At 45.2% G+C, this 20,398-nt stretch overlaps 1 protein-coding gene across 1 annotated transcript in view; it reads left to right on the forward strand.

Annotated features, from left to right (window-relative positions):
* WWOX (WW domain containing oxidoreductase) overlaps nucleotides 1-20,398 on the forward strand; it is an 899,405-nt gene that overhangs the window by 218,263 nt on the left and 660,744 nt on the right. The window contains exon 6 of the mRNA XM_028534727.2: nucleotides 15,410-15,498. Coding sequence (XP_028390528.1) covers nucleotides 15,410-15,498 — 89 coding nt within the window. The remainder of the gene's footprint in view (nucleotides 1-15,409; nucleotides 15,499-20,398) is intronic.

Genomic DNA, 20,398 nt, shown 5'->3' on the forward strand with positions numbered 1-20,398 from the left:
AGACCCTTTGGGTTTGGGCTCAACGTTCTACCTTCATCTGATTTATGACCTCAAGTTACTTAATTTCTGCTTTCTCACTTACAAAATGAAGATGCTAATGCTAATACCTGTATCTTAAAGGTACTGATGCTGGAGGAGTAAACCTACACTGGTACCCAGTGCCCAGCAGAGAGCCTGGCCGGGAGTAACTGTGGGGCTGTCCCACCTTTCACCACTGTCGGCGGGCTTGCTTCTCCTGACTCAGTCCGTGGAACTCCAACTGTCAGCTGGGGGTTCCTAGCACTGTGAGGCAGCTGGTGGCTATGATTCTGTTTGTCTTTCTTTCCTTATCAGTGGGTTTTGTATTTGTTTGGAAGTATTCATATCCCTGTAGATCAGGTGCGTGATGGGTCTATGGCCCAGAAAGGATTCTGCCAGTGAAGGGCTGTGGTCCTCAACAAAGCTTAGCACTAAATCCTGGCAAGACTGAGGGGCCGAAACCCATCGCCAATGGCCGCATGGTTCAGGGGCCTGCTGGAAGGGCCATCCCTGCTCTTTTCAGCAGAAGGTGTGAATTTGCCTGAGTGATAATGTGTCCTGTAGTTCTTACTACTTTATGGAATGACACTAGTGTGTCAACCATGTGTAAGCTGCCCCTCTTCTTCAGAGTAGAGAAATTACAGGAAGTGGGAGAAAAGGCCTTGTTAGTAATTCTTTTGTGAGCAATCTCTATTTCATTTTTAATTTTTTTTCATTTTTCATGCATACTTCTGCCCGTCCTGCTCCAGTGGTCCCCTCGCCTCTCCCAACCTCTGTTTCTATATTGGCAATTCTCTTCTCGCCAACAGAAAGAAGGTGTATAGTTCTCTTTTCATCAGAAACTGTCTTTTGCTGTTGTTTTGTTTTTGTCTGACATACAAATGGATACGTGCAGGACAGAAATATCATGCCCACATACCCAAGTGGCCAAGATGGCGACTTGTGATTTGATGCTTGTTAGGACGCTAAAAAAGAATCATTAGCAGATCTAGAAATATAACTCTGATTCTGAAAAAATGAAAAAATATATATTCTCTCCCTAAATGCCCAAGGGTTGGCATACTTGGACAATATCTAGAAACCTCTATTTCAATTTTTCTGACAGGTTTTAATAAAATTCTCAAGATGACAAAATATATTTCAGTATCCAAGCAGATGTGTGGAATTGCAGGAACCATTTAGTGCTGATACTTACAAAGTGTAATACTCCCCAAATCTGGGTTTTTAGTAGGAGAAACATTATGCAAGGAGCAGTGTTAGCAGATGCTCACTGCTAAATCCATTGCACGTCCTTAGTTCTACACACGGTTTGGGCGTCTTTGCGCCACGTGTCTCCTGGATCCTTACCAAATGGCCCGTGTGATAAAATAAGATGTACTGTAAGGCCTGGTATGATGTTCTCCTGTTTTCTCCAACATTCACTGGAACCCGTGAATAATATTAATTATCAGACTGTCAGACCTCAGGAAACACATCCAACTTTCTTGCCTCTTGTTCTGAAACAGGAGTCAGCAAACGAGGCTCTGCTGGGAGGAAATGAAGCTCAACACCTGTTTTTGTAAATAAAGTTTTATTGGAACATAGCCATACCCATTCCTTTACATTATCTGTGGTGGCTTTTGCTTTTGTGATACAAAAGTAAGATAGTTGGTAATGGCCTGCAAAACCTAAAATACTACCTGGCCCATTTGGCTCCTGTGCTGGAAGACTCATGACCATTTGAGAGAAAAGTCTGGTCCGCTAAGTCAGAGTGAGCAGGTAGTTAGCCCCATATCTTATTTCTTCACATATGGAAGCAATTCCAATTACACATTACTTATCAAATTTGGTTAATCCAGAGGGGGGAGGGTGGGGGTAAAGGAGAGGTTGAAGTTAGCTGTTTTTGTTATAATAAAGCTAAAAGTGTAATGGTGAGAGGAAAGCAGATGTAAAAGGCTTTGGGTTCATGGAAAGAACAACATTCTCGGGAGTGTACGTTCGGCCCACGGTGATCTCTGCACTTGCATAGTTTCAGTGTTGGGAAGAGAGTTCTGGCACGGAGACCACCGTGTTATCTTATAAGGAGAATTGGCTTATCAGAGTGGAGGGAGAACTGAATCCCACTTCTGCCAGCTGCTAATTATATGATTTTTGAACAGATTTTTTTCCCCGTGCCTTCTTGGCCTTTGTTTTGTTTATAAAAGTATGGGTCATTAGGTCTATCCTGAAGGGCTCAGCAGGGTAAAATGTGACAAAGTTCATAGTCGTCTCTTCCCTCGTGGAGTGGATTTTGTACATTTATACAGGGGAAGAAAGCCTCAGTCCTAGATGTGTGATGATAGTGACACCTGGATTCACTGGAAAATGGGACCGTCAGCCCAGACATCTCCAGGGCCTGCTGGGGCATGCCCTGCAGATGCAGAAAGGGGTGCAATCTCCTTCAGGGAAGTCAGTGCTCTTAAGGGAAAGCACCAAGTGAACCGGGGTCTCCCTGTACAGAGGTGGAAGCTCTGGGCCAGCCCGTCACACTGCGCGCAGCAGAAGCTCTGCCTCTCAACCAACCGAAGGGAGAAGGGAAGATGCCTTTATAAATATTGAAGAGGCAGGAGAGCGTGTACTGAGGCCAAGCTGCTCTAACATGCATGCCACTCCAAAGTTGCTTCTAATGGACATTTATTTATAAGTTTGTGTCTCCCACACCCCTCCTCATTCTAATGCGGCCTGAGATGCTGTTCTGAAAACACGCAGTCTGTGTGTCAGCTGGCTTCAAACAGAATTATCCGATGTGACTCACTTGTTCCGTTTGGCTGCAAGAGAGGAGACCACTGGGCAAGCCCGACGTGACATGGGTAAGGCTACGTGCTGACGCATTTGCACCAAGAGGACAGGGCGCCCAGTCACGGCCCTGAACCCATGTGCAAGCACTGGCCTCACTTTCTCATTCCACGTGGCCTCGCGGCCTCGCCTCTCCGCAGCTCCTGTGTGGGCCTCATTTCCTGAAGGAGCCCTGCTTGAGAGTCAGACAAGCCCTGGAAACCTCACTGGCCCACCCTACTCTTTCTTTCTCTCTCTGTCTTTCTCTCTCTCTCTCACCCCGGCCACCCCAGTGACTACTTCTATGAGACTCTCTGGAAAAACAAACAGGCTCGTGTGAAGAAGTAGCCTCATTGGCCTGATGAGGCGACTGAGCTGATTTGAATTAATTCGTAAGTCTTCATGCACTTTTGTCTCTCAAAGACTTTCACAGGCTTACTTTATGCCACTTGTCCATTTCCACTTGCGAACTGGACAGTTCCTCCCCGAGCACACCGCTTTCTTCTGCTGTCCCGGTAAAAGCAGCACGGAGCAGCCAGCACCCCTGACATTCAGGCTCTTCTGCCGGGCGTCAGGCTCTATAGGTGGCAGGTCTGCCTTTCACAGTATGACAAGCAACAGTTTTACCACATGCGTTCCGGTGCATGACACAGGTCCTCTGGGGTGTCCCTGGGTGACAGGTGGCTGTTCATTTGGTGAGAAAGAGTATCTAAACTCCTTTTGTCTAGTGGCTCCACTGTTCCCTAGGATCTTATTATAATCTACTTTTATCTTATGGAAGGAGAAAGAGAATACGGAGAACCTAGTTCAGGTTGATATGAATAATAGAACAGGAGTTACACAGTGTTCCACTCAAAGGTCCTTGGTGGAAACCCAGATGCCCCCCTCAATGCAGTCTGGGAAATGTAGTTCCTGGCTGGCCAGTCTCTTCTCAGGACAATCCCAAACTGTGGAAAGGGGAGAACTAGTATGAGAAAAGCTAGTTCTGTCTATGGTGTATCTTTTTATATAACATAGAGGTAATTTTTAAATTCTAGTCTGTTAGTTTCTGCTTTTTAATGTATGGATTTAAGTCTATTTCTATTTCTTGTGATTATGGATATATTTATACTAATTTCTGTATTTCATTTTGTATTTCTTCTCTGTGAAGTGTTTTTATTGTTATTTTTAAAAATTTTTGGACATTTTTGATTGATCCATTTTGTTTATGCCCCATGTACTCCATATGTCATTCTTGTTTTCCTGCTGTTACTTTGAAAGCTGAAGATTTATTTCCTTCCTTCCTTCCTTCCTTCCTTCCTTCCTTCCTTCCTTCCTTCCTTCTTTCCTTCCTTCCTTCTTTCCTCCTTCCCTCCCTGCCTTTTATAGCCACTCTTGAAATCTTTATATACATATTTAAATTTCTCTTACAAAGTAAAAAAGTTATTTGCCTCCTTCATTTAACCAACAACACCAGACCCTACATGATTTACCGGGTCAATGAAATCCCCCCTTGATAAAAAAAAATTTCTTGCCGTTGTTTCAAATTTTCCTCTAATTCTTCTTTAAGTGTAATTGATTGAGCCCTGTGCAAATGTAAAAGATGCACAGAATTTGGGGATAACTTCACTGTGACTCCTTTAGTGTGTGTGGTGTTTAGTATGGTGTTGAATTCTCATCTTTTTCTGCCTTTATGAGTGTTTCGGTTGGAACCTGTAAGACGCTGCTTAGGCAGATGCCACATTAAGCAGGAAACCTGATTTCTCTCTGAAACATATTTTAATTTTTTTCTAGTTTATCTGTTGAATATCCTGCCTTGCTTCTGAACCTCAGAAAGACTTCTGTCTTTGGATTCATCCATAAATTAAAAACAACCTTCGTGGTCACTCCTTAAGCCTGATGGTACTGTTGCATGCTTTGCATACTGAGCTCATATCCATCATCACACAGTGCGGCCAGTTTCCGAGAGGCAGGTGCTCAGCCAGCCAGCCTGAAGCACCCGAGGAACTGCCTGGCTTCCCAAAGGGCTTACGGAAAATCTTTGCCAAAATCACTGCCTTACTTTTATTTCTACTTATGAAAATTTCCCAGGTTTGTGACTATGTTATATGTTCATTCACTCATTTTCTGAATTAAAGTTTGTCTTGAAAACCTACTCTGTGCCGCACACTGTGTACCAGGTATTAGAGATAGAGATATAAAGCTGTGTTTTCTAATTTACTGTGAGTGTCACTGTGAATTATTGGTGCTGTGGCTTTCTTTCAGAGTCTCCTGCAGTGTTCTTGGGAATGGAAATTGCTATAACCTTTTTGGAGGACACCTAGCAAAAATCTATCAAATTTAAAATGTAGATATTTTTTGACCTAGCAATTCTACTTCTAGGAATTTGTTCTTTAGAAAAAAATATCATATATTCCAAAGTATAAGTATTAGAGCATTGCATTCAGTAACAAAAATCTGGAAACTATATAAAATAATACTAATTACAATAAGAACAGTAGTTAGCACAGGACATCTGTTTAAGATACTTTCTGTTGATATTATTTCAGTGAATTCTCGCAGAAATCCCAAGAAGGGGTTTTTACATTATTTCTATTTTTGTAGATAAGGAAATTCAGGCATCAAGAGTTTAAGTAAAAGTTCACAAATCTAGTGAAGGATGCAGAGGGCTGAGCCCTCCAAAGGGATCAGGTTTTAATAAATGATCAAAAACCCCTACAATGGACTGACCGTACAGGTTGAAACTAATGGGAGTAGACTCTGCATAGATTTGTTTAACTATGTGTTAATTGGGGAAAAACAGGTTGTAAAGTCACACACTGAGCTAAGAAACGATGTTTGTAGGGAGACAGTGCTGCCCGATGTGGTTGTATGTGTAGAAGGTGTGTTCTGGGGGGGCATACGCTGGGCTGCCACTCTGCTTCTCTCGGGGGCACTGGGGTTCGGGAGACGCCTTCACTTGATACATTATGCACTTCGGCATTATCTGTACTTCCTCAACAAGCCCGTTTCACTTTTACAACTAAAGATAAATTTAAATAGCTGAAAACTTCTCAGAGTAAACAAGAGCTCCTCTTACCGGCTCACACAGGTGTCCTGGGCACGGCTGACAGCCGGTGCCAGTGGTAGCAGGCTCTTTGAGCATCGTAGGAGGTTCAGCAGCATCCCCAGCCTCCCTCCATTAGAGGTCAGCACAGCCCTCCCACAAGCCATGCAGACCAGGCACTGCAGGGTGACCCTGCTGGGTAGAATGCCCCTGGGAACCTCTGGGGGAGTCTGCCGGCACTGGCCTCTCTGTGAATGGTATTCTGCATTCCCATGGCTGTAACGGGAAAGTATCTCCCTCCCCGGGAGGTTCTTTCAGACTTCACAAGCCCTCCATGTGGGATTCAGAATCCTGTAAGTCAGAGCAGACAAATCTGGTTTTTACCTGTTACCAGATAATCAACAGGCCGTGGGTCTCTGTGTTTGGAGCCACACCCCTCTTTTTGAGTCTTCGGGGGGCGGGCACTGATCTTTCTTTTATCAGCAACTACCCTAGAGTAGGGGGTGCCAGCGCCTAACGAGTTTCATTAAGAACACAGCTATTACACACTCAAAACATACGGACTGTTCCTGTTGAGGATATAATTATACAGTAAATTAGCGACGTCCAGTGTGTTGCCTTTTAAGCAGATCTTTGATGTTTCCAGTACTTACATGAGATATTGGGCCTGTTTATTAAGAGTCTTCAACTGTGTATAAAACTAGAGCAGTCAAAGTAATGGTGTCTGCTGAAGGATTCTTTATCATGTGAATTTACCTTCAGTCATCTATTATTTATTTCAGCTATTTTATATGCCATTATAATAAATATTATGACAGAGAAAGCTTTTACGCTTCAACTTATTGTACTACTCTTTACTTGCCTGCAATCCTTCAGGAGAATGTAACCATGCTTTACCTATAGTTAACGTAAATCATCACTTACATTAGAATGAAAAATTCACTATGAAAAAAAGGCTCTTTCAATAGCAAGGCATAAATGCACCATCATGTTGACTGCCAAACCCCTGCGCCTTTCGCCGTCCTTCCTTAAACTGTTTTTAAGCTGCAAAGTGAATACATTGCATAGAGGGAAATTGGAAGATTTTAGAATATTTTCACTCTCTTGTTAGTTTCTGGCAAGATAAGCATTTTTTATCCAGAGTGCAAAATATTGCCAATTACTGTCTAAGCATTTTTAATAGTTCTGCTTTACGTGGCACCTAACTCATATACCAAATTAAATAAGCTGTTATCCAGTGCAATTTCTCCTTGAATCAGCCTTACGATTACCTATAGGTATTGATATCGTTTATTTTATAAATTGAGTTCCAGCAACACAAGGCAACATCGTTGACCCGTATGTGATGAAGAAAGAGCTGTCATGGTTTTCTTATTGGGGGTATCTTCATATTTTGGCGAGGCCAGAGTTGGGAGGCACTTCACCCAGGAGCGAAAGCTGGTGCCTGATGGCCGATCTGAAGGTCAGGAAGGGCAGACTCAGCGCCTGTCTGTCACGGCTCTGAGGAAAATCCCGGCCTTTGCCCAGGACCATGTTTGGTGTGGTTTCCTGTTCTGAAATGTGAAATCTTCTCTAAGAGCGTTTTTCTTATTAAGTACACAGTGGCATTCAGACTTGTACAGATGTGTAGAGCCAGAAGAGACTCCCAGACTTTCCTTCCCCCTTGGGTGCTCTGTTGGAGAGCGCACTGATCAGTGCACCCTGTTCATCTTCAGGCTTGGCCAGCACCGGGCAAACTTCGCACCAGACCTGCTCACAATGCCGGCTGGGGTTGTTCAGCCGAGAGTTACAGGCGCTGACAGGAGATGCAAGTATTTATTTACTCCTGCGATTCCAGGCGAAGATGCAGCCCTCCACCATTAACATCACGTAAATAATACTGGAGAGATGAGCATTATGAAGTCCCACGTAGGATATTGATGAATTATTAAACCAGTTTAGTTAGGTCTGTATCGTAGATCAGTGAGTAATGTCATGTCAATAATATGCTCAGCGCCAGTGTCTCTTGCTGTTGTAAATGTGACAACTCCTATTTAAGGTTTCCGCACATAAAGTCAGGACCGCAAGTGTGTGCAGCGGGAGGGTGAGGGACATCAGCATAATGCAATTAAGGCCCATTGGGTTGGAATTTGCAGGATGCCATTAGCAGTAAGCTCTGAATGTAGATCATTGCCTTCGTTACGTTTTCTCTTCCCGCAATGGGCTTCTCTTGTAAATTCCAAATGCACAAAGTAAATATGATGTGAAATGGACACAAATAAGAATATACAGGTGATGCTCATTGCTTTATGGCCCTCGGTGTTACGTGTCGAAGAGCGTGACGACGAGGGTGCAGCGCAGTGGGGCATTCCCACAAGGGCATGAGCTTCGGGCCGGCCACGCCCCGTGAGGAGCCGGGGTCTCTGCCGCAGGAGCTGTGCCACTTCACACTCTCTCGGCCTCTGCTTTCCAGTCTGTAAAACGGGGGACATAATGTACTTTAAGAGGTTTTTCACATTACTATTAACTAAAAAGTTAATGCCATGCATATCATAGGTGTTCATTGTTTTTTGACCTTTAAATAATAATAGATTTGTGTAAATGAGAGCTTTTTTGAGGGAAACCCAGAAATAAACTCTTCTGTAAGTCTGAGAAAGGTTAGGTGGGTGCCCATCCAGCCTGCCTGGATTGGCACTTCCACGTGAGAACCCACACTAGCCAATTCCCCGTAAACACCCCATCTTGCACCTGCAGTTGCGTGTGGCATGTCCCGCATGGCTGAAAGAGAATCTCTTCTGGGTGTATTGGGGGCTGGGGTCCCCATGCCCCTTCATCAAATTTGGGTTCCTCTGTCCATCCACCTCCCACAAGAGTACGGGGTGCTCCTCTTTTTGACCAACTCAGAGACGGTGCTTTCAACACAATGCAACGAAGACCTGTTCTCACCTGCTGCTAGACTAGGATTGTGTAGAAAGTGGCCAAGCCGAGTGTAGGAAGCAAACCTCATGATTGGATGAGAATATTGTGAAGCCTATCCCCACTTGCTTTCACCAGCCCTGCCCCTAACACCCACCAGCTGGTCCCCAGACCAAATACTTCGGGTGCATTATGGGGAGAATTCAGATAGTGGGGGAAAGTCACCTGTATTTTCCCAGCTAATAATTCACAGGCAGTTTATAATTAATGATTGTTTTTAAAAATATTTTATTTATTTATTTTTAGAGAGAGGGGAAGGGAAGGAGAAAGAGAGGGAGAGAAACATCATTATATGGTTGCCTCTCACGTGGCCCCCATTGGTGACCTGGCCCCCAACTCAGGCATGTGTCCTGACTGGGATTCAAACTGGCGACCCTTTGGTTCACAGCCTGTGCTCAATCCACTGAGCTACACCAGCCAGGGCTAATTAATGATGGTTTTAAGTAATAATTAGTTTCTTTAATATGCTTGGTCACTCAAATTTTATATATATATGTAGTTTCCTATAAGCCCAGCACCATAACATATTATCTTTTTTTGTTCTTTCCTTGTTGGTAAGCACATTATGGATGTGAGACATTCTCTCTTACATAGGGAAAAGAAAAAAGTAAAGGAGTTAGAGTCCATAGAATATGCATTTACCTTTGGAGGCAGTGTTACTGAATGAATGAACGAATGAATGAATTCACTCTTAGAAATGTTGTCTTTCTTGCTGCTGACCAGAGGCAGGACAGCATGCTGCCTCTGTATGAGGCAGTTCCAGGTTTGGAGGTTTGTCCAGGGACTGGCCTTGCTGTGAGGGTCTCTGAGTGGCAAGAAGGGTAATGGGTGGGAGGATGGACAGGTCACGTGGACATTGAGGAATATGGAATCATGATTAAAACACGATTTGGTGCGAATTGTGGCTCTTCCAGTTATTGTCTGGGTGGAGCTGTGCAGTAGCTTTCTGAACTTCAGCTTCTTCAGCTGTGAGATGGGTGGCTGGCGATGAGTGCCCCCAGAGGGCTGCTGCGGGCATGGAGGGTGCTGTGGGGCACGCGTGCACACGGCCAGTGTTCGGAGACTGCTCCCGTCAGCCAGTTATGCTTCACTCAGCCCTTTCCGTGAATAGTGAAGCAGTTCCGTGCATATGGTGACAATGACGACTGCAATGATGATAATGGTAAAACCACAACAGAAACAGTCACAGTATCAGGTGCCAGGCACTGTTCCAAGTGCCTCACATATATATTACCTCATTTCCTGATACGGCAGGTGCCATTATTATTTCCATTTCACAGAAGAGAAAACTGCTTGTGCAGGAAGGAGAAGTCACTTGCCCAGCTGGTAAGTGCTGGAACTGGACTCAGACCCAGACGGCCCACTTGAGCCCACAGCAGAATGAACACCTCTTACGTTCAAAACGCTCACCGAGACTGGGGACTGGGCCCCTCCAGCCTTAAGGAGGTTCTGTGAGCCTTCTTCCTGCTGCCCTGGGGCGATGTGTCCTCCTCATCACAGAGCTGCTGGTCAGATTTTCTGAGCTACCAATATCACTATTATGAGATAAAGAAGAGAGACCACCATTCCTAATGTGCTTTATTATGGGAAAACAATGCTCATTGTGTTTTAGCAGTGGCCTTCCAAATAACAGTGACGATAGTTATGATTTATGTGCCCCATACCTCATGTACATCGTATCTAAGCTATTCTCTGACCTGCAAGGCGGGTGCCCACTTTCCGATGAGGCAGCCGAGACCCTGAGCGTTGGGGTGCCTTCCGTGCCAGCACGCTGCCGGGGCTGTGACCATGCTGGGAGGGGGCTCCAGCTCAGCCTGGCACTGCTGTCTCTGCCGGGGGTGGCAACAGCTTTCTATTTCTTCGTTTAAATACCACGCAGCCCCCATATGGTTCCTTTGGTTTCAGGCAGTATCACATGTGAGTCACACTTGGCTAATTCATAGTCATGAAATTGTATGAGAGATCACTCTTGCATGACAACAGCAAGCAATCAAAGGATTCTGCGTTTACAGACTCTTAAATCACAGAGACAGGGTTTGGAACTCAGCAAAGAATAGGCTAAGCGGGCTTGGTCTATTAAGGGTGTCAGTGACTATGCCACCAGCGAGGAGCCCTGCGTCCCAAGGAAAAGCAAGAGGAGGATGTGGGTTGCTTAATTAGCCTGTCTTTCTGGCTGAGCCCGGGGTGTCAGGAGCAGGTGGGCTTCGCTCAGCTACTTAGAAGTTGCCTGATGTTTCGTGTGTGAGATGCCACCTGTGCAGTTCTGTTTTAAAATGATGGGTACTAGCATCTGTATACATAATTTAAAATAAATTTACATTCCTGTTTTGCCTGCGATGATAAGCTAGTGTGCCAGTGTGACTAGAAAAAAGAGTAAGGGTTTAGGGAAGGGTGGAGAGAGGCATTTTATACATTTTAAGATTCAAAATGTTTGGCGTGAAGTTCTTCCTGTTAAGGCTGAGTAGACAGTTGCGTAGAGAGCCAGGCATATGGATAGGAAAGGAGGGAGAGACGGACACATGGAAGGATGGCAGTTTTCATTGGGGTGGAGGATCGTGCATGCATTTTTGTTCATATCCATCAGTCTTTTTACAAATTTCCTATAACTAATGAAAGCATGATGTAGGAAGTGACCTGAAATAAGCCCGGAGAGGTAGACAGGGCCAAGCCATGGACTTGGTGTTAGTCATTACTGTTCTTCATCACATATCCCCACTTCTCCTGGTTCTGAAATGTGAGAAAACGCAACCTCTGTCACTGCTGGGTGGAAGCCTTCGAGATCCCATGTGCAATTTTTCACATTCCCTTCCCCACTCCCCACACTGTAGAGGCCAGGGATGTTATAGAAGGGGGATGTTTCATCTGCCCAGGACCCTGGCTACCCACGAGGAACATGGCTCCACTGACCCGGGGTGGACCCAAAACACAAGCAAGTCATAATTCTTGGTTGTTTTCAGACACAGAGGTTTGGGTTGGGCAGGGGCTGCTCTTTACTGAAGCATATCCTGACTGATACGGAGACTCTGTGTGAGCCGTGCTGAGGGATCTGGACCATATATTGTTAGCCATTTTAAGCTACAAAAGAATTTTAAGCTGGGACTTTGTTTATGTGTTTGTTTTTTCAATCCAGAGAGCAGACTCTGGCCAAACAAGGCCAGATGGCCTGTGCTAATTCTAATATCTCTTAACAGAAAACTCACCAGTTTCTGAGTGGTGACAGAATGTTTCTGTGTCTTGACGTGGTGAAGGTCATATAAATTTATACATGCGATACAATGCCATTGAATTATGGGCAAAGATGTTACAAATAAAGAAAATGAGTGCATCCAAAACCTGCTGAAATCTTCACAATGTCTGAGGTGTAGTAACTTACACCGTGCCAATGCCAGTGTCATGGCTCGGACGACGTGCTCTGTATACATGGGGACGATGTCACCATGGGGAAATGCTGGGGGTTGGGGGGTGGGCACTCTAAGTACCACTTCTTGAAAGTCTGTAATTAGTTCCAAATCAAAATGAAAAGCAACAACAGAAATTTCATGAATTAAACCAAAAAAGTGAATTGTGGTGAGTCCCGGATGTGAGGCCAGACTTGGAGGAAGAGCTCACGATGGCAGATTTGGTCTCCTGCCTTCACCTCGCAACCGGCAGTTTGTGCTTCAGCAATGGGGTCCATGAGCCACTGCGTGTTCATGCAGAGCGTGTCTCATGATAAACACTTCATAAAGTTGCTAAGTTTCTTATAGAATCAGAAGTTAACCGCCTCCCCCCCCAACACACACACACACACACACACACACACACACACACAAGCACACACATCCCCTCATTCTAAAAGCTGTGTTTTTCTTTCACTGGATTTACTGTATTGCACACAGTTTCACTACATTTCTGAGGCTCAGCAGTAGAAACAGAAAGCTGATACCAAGGGCAGGAGCATTACCTGAGTGATAGTGTGTGGACTTGAATCACTGTCCCCAGGAGCCTAGTAACCCACGGCCTGTGGATTAGTCTGTTGAACTACTTGATGGCTGGCGACCCCTGGCTCCCCCTGGATGTGTATGTTCTGATTTTGTTCTTATTGGTAGTGGCAGCTCTGTGCTTTATTTTGAAGTGAAAGGGGAGGACCAGAAGGTAACTTACCAACTGCAAGTTACGCGCGGAGAAGAATGTGAAGGCCCACTTGGCCCTGCCATCATTTTCGTTGGAAAATTGCTTTGGGGTCATCATCTGTGAGTGTCCTCCCTGTTTTATGGTGGACATTTGTACGAGCATTTTTACAGTATCTCATGGAGTTTTTATAGGGGCTTGGCTGAGAGAAACAATGCCTACCACTCTTCCCAACAGGATGAGTGTCTGCCTTTTGTTCTGTGATGCCTTCGGGGTGCTGTGAGATTTTGTGTGTGGCGAAGAGGGTCAGGGTCCGAGGGAAGTGAGTGGGGCTGGGCCACAGGACACAAGGTGATGGAGAAAGGCCCCTTTTCGTGCTAACTCTGAATGACAAATCAGGTAGTCGAGCATTTATGAGGTGTAAGAATCTTCCAGGGGAATAAGTTAGCTTTTGACAAACTTTACACTCTGATTTTAGCCATCAGATGAATATTGATTATTCAGACAGAAAGTGTGTGGGGTTTTGCTCCTCATCTGGAAGCCCAAGCTGTCTATACAGGGTATATTACTCAACCCACTCAAGTTCGTTTACTTTTCCTGGTGGTAATTTCCTGCTCTGTAGGATGAGGGGTGTAGCCTTGCCTCACTGTGGGTCCTCCAGCTCAAACATTCCCTGATCTTAGGAAACTCGAACAAAACCTGAGTTTCCACTTTCCCCATTTCCTGGGTCAAGTTAAACGCTTCCCATCCTCCTTCCCAAATCTGCCTGTTTCTGCATCCGCCACCATCTGAAGTTCTTTGAATGTGCATCAACATTGGCCAACACCTTTGCCACTGACCACTGCTGGGGAAGTCATATAATGACTCTCTGGCCCCTTCCCCTGTACCTGGGCTCTTTATTGGTCACCACCTGGATCCTCTAGGATGCACCAGAGATCTAGTCTGCTGTGGTCTCCAGGGAAGAGCCTGGCATGTCATCGACGCCAGGTCAGCCACCGTGCTGTGGGGCGGTCTGCCCAAGCCGCCCTTCACTGCAGGTGGCATCAGGGAAAGAATTTGGCACAGCAGATATTTTATCTCTACTTAACTTTACGAAATACTTTCTCTCTTCTATACAGGATGTTAGGTGCTTTACACTTATTCCCACAATTCTGTGAGAAGATTATCAATATTCACCTTTTACAAATAAGGAAACTGAGTCTCAGAAATGCTAAATGGCCCAAAGTCAGAATGCTCCCCAGCTGCCTCTGCTTGATGTTTGTTATTCAAGGCTTGGGAGCCGGGCTAGAGCCCAGGCAGCCAAGACAAACTGCCACAGGCCCACTGAGCATCTCCCCAGTTTGTGTCCGTCCCCGAGCAAGACAGCTCAAGTGCAGGATGTTCTCAGCAGTGCCGTTTGCACTCCCCCTCTATAGCATAAGAGGGATCATGTTATCCTCCTTAGTCTGACTTTAGCATAGCCGTCTAGACAAGAATTCCCAAGTTAATCATTTGTTTTACGGGGCTCTTCTTACCTGAACAGGCAGGTGGCCCGGCATCCTATCTTTGGAGGAGATAGGTCTAAGAAGTGATAGTATTTGATGTTACACCTCTGAAATCCAGTGAAACTTGAAACTTGAGAGTGCCCCGTGACCACGAGGCAAGTCTGAAAGGCACTGCTTTCAGAATTGCACTAGGAGGCCGTCCAGTGGAGTATGATTGCCTCAAAACCCGACTGCTCCAGTCCTTCTGGTTTCTTTCCAGGAGGGAACTAGGGCTTTTGTCTGAGACTGACTTGAGGTCAGTGCTTGCTACCCCGACTTCTAACTTTGTGATCTCTTATAAGATGCCACATTGAAAATGGGGAACCGCAGCCCATCTCTCAGTTGTGAGAGTGGAAGGAGATGGTGCACGTCCGTGCCCAGCCCATGGCAGACTCTGAACAGACAGCAGCCATTGTTAACATTACGATTACCCACATGCCCCTCTGTCTATCGAGTCTTCTGGGTTACTGAACGAGGGGGATCTAGGCCGGTCATGATCCATCAGCATAATTGACTTTTGTCTGCTTTTGTACTTTTAATAAATGAATTGTCTTTAATTTTTGATGCAGTTTCAGTGCAATCATTTCAGAACCCCAGTGGCAGCGTTTGAGATGAAAATGTTGTCTGCTGAATTCTTGCACCAGCCAGGCTTTGTCCCGGAGTCCCCATCCCATCCCAGTTTTTCAGGATGCAGATTGAGAGGGGACACGTGAGCCTGAAGACCCTTAGGCGCCTCTTCCACGCACTGCATGAAATAGCACAACCCCCACCCTGTAGTTTTAGCGGAATCCCAGCCTCACATCCTCCCTAAACTTGGCAGTAAAAGCCTTGCTCCTCCATTCATTCCAGTGATTTATATTCTCTCTGGGCGTCTAATATTAAACAGGGGAATTCCGACATGTTCCATAACACATTTACTGTAACTTGATACCATGAACTAAACTTGCTGTTATTTATCATTTCTTTTTATTTTCTCTCATTCCAGCATAAAGCCAAGGTGGAAGCAATGACCCTGGACCTTGCTCTGCTCCGTAGCGTGCAGCATTTTGCTCAAGCGTTCAAGGCCAAGAATGTGTGAGTGTTCCAGTGGAGGGTTATAGATCATAATTTCTTACTGTTTTAATGTCTTTATCAGATGACCATAATTGGGAGAACGCAGGGCTGTTGTGTTGTCTTGGCATCCAAGCAGGAGGCTCATTTATATCGGCCCTGTTAAGGTGCGCCCTATTTTCCTGACTCTCATTAGGAGACGTGTCATCCATCCAGTAACAGCTTCCCAGATAAAAAGAAAAGACACTATTGAAGCACTAGTGAAAGGGGCTAATATAAGCCAGATGAGTGTAAGATGCATCCTGATTGTAGACATTTTTGCAGCCTCGGAATCGAGGGAAAGTACATTTTAATTGCATTCAGGCAGAGGAAAGCTCAGCTCTCCGAGACTGCAAGGGGGCTGAGGATCAGAGCCCGAGAAGAAGGACCTGCTGCTCTGCCAACCTGCCATGATTCTGTGTGACATGTGCACATGGATCCAGAACCATGGACTCCCGTCTTGAGAAACTTACCCTTTTTTTTCCATTCTTTTTCAGCGTTCCAGTATGCGTGAAGGAAGGGGCCTTAGCTAGGGGCTGGCAAATTCTTATACTGGCACATGTTAACCTCCCTTTCCAACAGAGAGAGCAGCCTCAGACCCAAAGCTGAGGCAAGCAGTGGTGGTTAGCTCCATTTTAATTACAGTATTTTGTTTCCAAGTGTTTATTTTTACGGTTCTCTCGTATTTTTTTTAGGGCAGGCAATACTGGTTTCTTATTTAACATAGTGGTTTAAATTTCATTAAAAAGTAACTTCATTTAAATTTTTTTCCCCAGAGGGTTGAATTGACCATGAGGATTAGGTTAATAATAGTACAGTAGGTGCCGAGGGCAAGGTAGCTCCGGAGGTGGCACCAATGTGACGGAATTTGGAGAACACTGGTAAAATGGCAAGCCATCTTTGGGCCAGGCTCTGCTAGGATCACCAGGCAGATGATGGATGTCAAAGGAGGTTCTTAAACCAAATATTCATATGGTGCAATGTGGCTGTGACCCCTCAGTGCTGTCCAGTATCCAGTTCTTCTCATGTCTCCCTTGATTTCTCCTTCAGCAGTTTTAGATGGTTACGAGGTCTCTAACACCCTTTCCAAAGCATGCAAGTGGCCTGAGTCCCTGAGGTCGAAGAACTGAGTGAGAGTCCTTAGTGAGAGAGCGGCATGTCCAGTTAGGGGTGGGGTGGGCTGTGCACACGCTGGACTAGTGGGACAACACCCTCAGCTTGCCAGCAGCCCAGGGCGAGCCCTCCTGTGTGTGCTCCCAGTGGCATTTGGCAGTGTTGGCTGTCAGCCCTGGCCATAGCTCTCAGACAGTCCCAAGCCTGGGGGCAGCAGTAGCTTTTAAGACATTTGCTCACTTATACCTTCACCATTCATTTATCCATGTGTTCGTTCACTTAACACATTTAATGAGGGTCTCCAAAGCCCCAGGCACTTTTCCAGGCTTTAGGAAGAGAGGGGTGACCCTTGGAAGCCTGGTTATCCTGAAGCAAGCCATGGTCTCCGTTGTCAGGAGGCAGTGTTTCACGGCAAATGGCTGACTCCTCAAACTAATGCTTTTGTGGTTGTTTGAGAGAGAATAATAATAACAATAACCACAACAGCAGCCGCGGCAGCTCATTTACTGAATGCTTCTTATGGGCCATGCACTTAAGAACACTTTGCATGCATTTTCTAATTTAATTCTCAAAGCCACCCTTTGTGGGAAGTGTTATTTACTACCTCTGTTGTGCAGATGCAGGATGTGAGACCAGAAGGGTAGGTTAGTTATCTGAAGGCAGCTGGCTGGGAAACAGAGGGGCTCAGATCCTATGTGGTTCCTCCCTCCAGGGCCCCTGCTTCACCACCACACTGAACTCTCTTTCCTTTTAAATGTGGTAGAAACAGAGATCAGAGGGAGTGAGTGGCTTTCACAGGGTCACCGGGCAGGTTGGCAGCAGACGCGGGGTTTTTATCTAGCTCTGACTCTTTCGCTCTCTCCCTGACACCATGCTGCTCTAGCCGGAGCTTAGATGTACTGCCTCTTCCCACTTCCTCCCGTTCTGCGTCAGGCCGCAGTGGAAGTGAGCAGTTCTGCCGGGGAGCGCCAACTGTTACATAACAGCACCGTCTTCCAAGTCTTAACGGGACCATTAGTTTCTCACCATTAAGTAGTTCAAAAATCATCAGATTCCACTGCCTCTTGTAATCACCAAGGCCAAACTCTTGGAGAAAGCTATCACCCACTTTGCCCTAATCTTAGATTTTAGCAAATGAGTCCGAATTTGTGTACTTCTAGGTACAGAAACAAGGGTGATTTTCCTTTAGCAAACGCTGTGCCACACACCTCTTTTTAGATGTCTCTCGAGAGAGCAGTGCGCTGTATGTTTTAGGGAAATATTGTGGTGGTGAAAATATGCATAAAAAAGGGAGTGATTTCAACTTTTGAAATGCTGCCAAAGTGAAATCTCTCCTGGATAGGCAGATGACAGTTCAGTACTTACGGGCCTTTAGATTCTGAGAACTGTCAGAAGTGAATTTAAGTGCTGGTGACCGGGCTGCCAAAAAAACATGTGTAGCTCTATTCGTATAATCACCTCCCATCTTTAGACATTAAAACCTCCTTGTCTGTAAAACATAATGACACATGAAAGAAAGGCTGCCAGTTCAGAGCCAGTCTCTTCATGCGCTGGCGGACTGAGGGGAGGAAAAACCCTTACATTTAAATCCCGTGCGGATGCCCCCATTTAATATTCCATTTTAAAGCTGATCTGTGAGCGCCCCGGAAGTATTTCCGGCCCCTTTGGCCTGTGTGTGTTCCCTGGGCTCACGCTCCAGCTCAGAGTGTTTCTTCTCCCCAGGATTAGCAGCATATGATGTATCCTGAGTCTAAAAAAGTAGAGAGAAGTATGAAATGCAGACCTGGTGGAAGACGCAGCTCACTGTGGTCTGGAGCCCCCCTTTACCTGCGTCTGCTACGAGGAGCTGTGGATTAGCCTGTTGGGGACATCTGCTTCTTCTTCCTTTGGTGGGTAGAGGGCAGGGGGAGGGAGAGCATTTCCCAATGAGCACTGCTAGCATAACTATGCAAAATCATGGCTTCTCATCAACTTTTTGTTTCTTTTGTGCAAGGCAGTGTGCTAAGTACTTATGCATGGGGTCTGTCTTTCATTTCTTACAATAACCCTGGGCATTAGGCATTTTGATCTCTGTTTTACAAATTGAAAGGCTCCAGCTTTTCAGAGAGCAAGAGTCTAATGACTTCCCCAAGTGTAGCAAGGGGTGCATTCCAAAATGTGAATCCAAGTCTGTCTGAACTCAAAGCGACTCTTGCTCTCGTTGGGTCTCACACTCCAGTCCTATTTTTCAGTGTGGATTTCTGTATTGGAATGTGTTGCCAAGTAATATGCTACTTTGAAATTTAGTGGCTTAAAACCACTTGAAACAATAAACATTTCTGTTCACTTTCCCTCTTTCAGTTTGTTTAAATCAGGATTCAAATAAGGTCAATGCATTGTGATCAACAGGTTTTTCTTCAATTATTTTTCTTTAAAAATTATTAACACAACATTGCATTTGTTGAAGCGTCCAGGTTGTCCTCTAGAGTTTTCTGTAATCTCTAATGGCTGCATACCTGGGGTGTCGTTTAACGTATTCTATTGTTGTCTGTGTTTCCTGTGCAATGGTAGGTAACTCTAGAGGCTCGTCGAATTCCTGTTTAGTGTTTCTAGCCAGCATGGTTCATGGACGGTGGTGAAGTCTTCCACCAAGAGGACGCTGGTTGCCAGAGCACACTTTCCAAAGGCTCAGCTCGCCCTGACCTGCCCATTTCTCTGCCCACTCTCCCTCTGTCTGCCCACCCCCATTTTCACTCATTTGTTGCATTATTCTCCACTCACTCTTCTGGGTGGTCAGCCCAGGAGGCCTCAGTCTGCTTCCAGACAGTTCTCCTCGGAGTTAGTGATGGTGGTGGTCAGCCAGTGTGTCTCAGGTCGAATTATTTTGGGCATTACTAAAAGTTCCAAACCGAAGCCTGTGGTGAGTCCCAACCCAACTGAATTTTGAAGGATGTTTATGTTTGAACTGAAGCCCTGGAGAGCAGCCAGACTCCACACTGCCGGCAGGCGGGGGCACGCACCAGAGTGTGCCGTGCCGAGACCCTTCCTGATCGCTCAGACGGACATTGGGAGTTTCAGTGATGGGCTCCGAAATAATAACATGTTGTTTGTGGTGAACTGGCACATTTTCATCCCCAGAGATGGCTGCTTCAGTTACTCAGAAGCACCCATTTTTGCATAGGGCCTGGGATAGTTCAGTAGCTCCTAGAACTAGGAACTCTGTACATATTTTCTGTTCGGATGTTTTATAGTTTGAGTTCCACATATTCCTGAACTAATGGATACCTGGATTCCAATCCTGGAATTTTAAATGTTGGTGATGGCACATGATACAGAGCAAACGCATTGTTTGGAAACCAGTTACCAATCAGCTCTTATAATACTGACCAAGGGCTTTGGTTCACTGTGGGAATTAATTGCAATCGACAATGAGTTCATATTGGCACAACACATACAGTTCTAAAGGCTTCTAGAACTTTATTTTTTGATGATAGATTTCTACTTTCTCTTCTCAACTTTCTGCCTCCAGTATAATTTAAAGATATTAGGTGTTCTTTTGCTTAAAAAATAATATAGGACAGTGATGTTTATAAAATAAAAGATTAACAGTTTTCTACCCCCTCCTTACTTTTTAAACATTTGAGGGAGAAAAATCTTTAGCAAAGTTATTTATTTTCACTTTTTACTAAATTACTTTCAGAACTTGAATGTACTAATCCCACATATAATATTCTTGGATTCCTATTCTAAATTTTGCTGTCTCAAATCCTTCTATGGAAGTGGGTGGGCTATA

Source organism: Phyllostomus discolor, chromosome 12 (assembly GCF_004126475.2).
Source record: "Phyllostomus discolor isolate MPI-MPIP mPhyDis1 chromosome 12, mPhyDis1.pri.v3, whole genome shotgun sequence".
Classification (NCBI taxonomy): Eukaryota; Metazoa; Chordata; class Mammalia; order Chiroptera; family Phyllostomidae; genus Phyllostomus; species Phyllostomus discolor.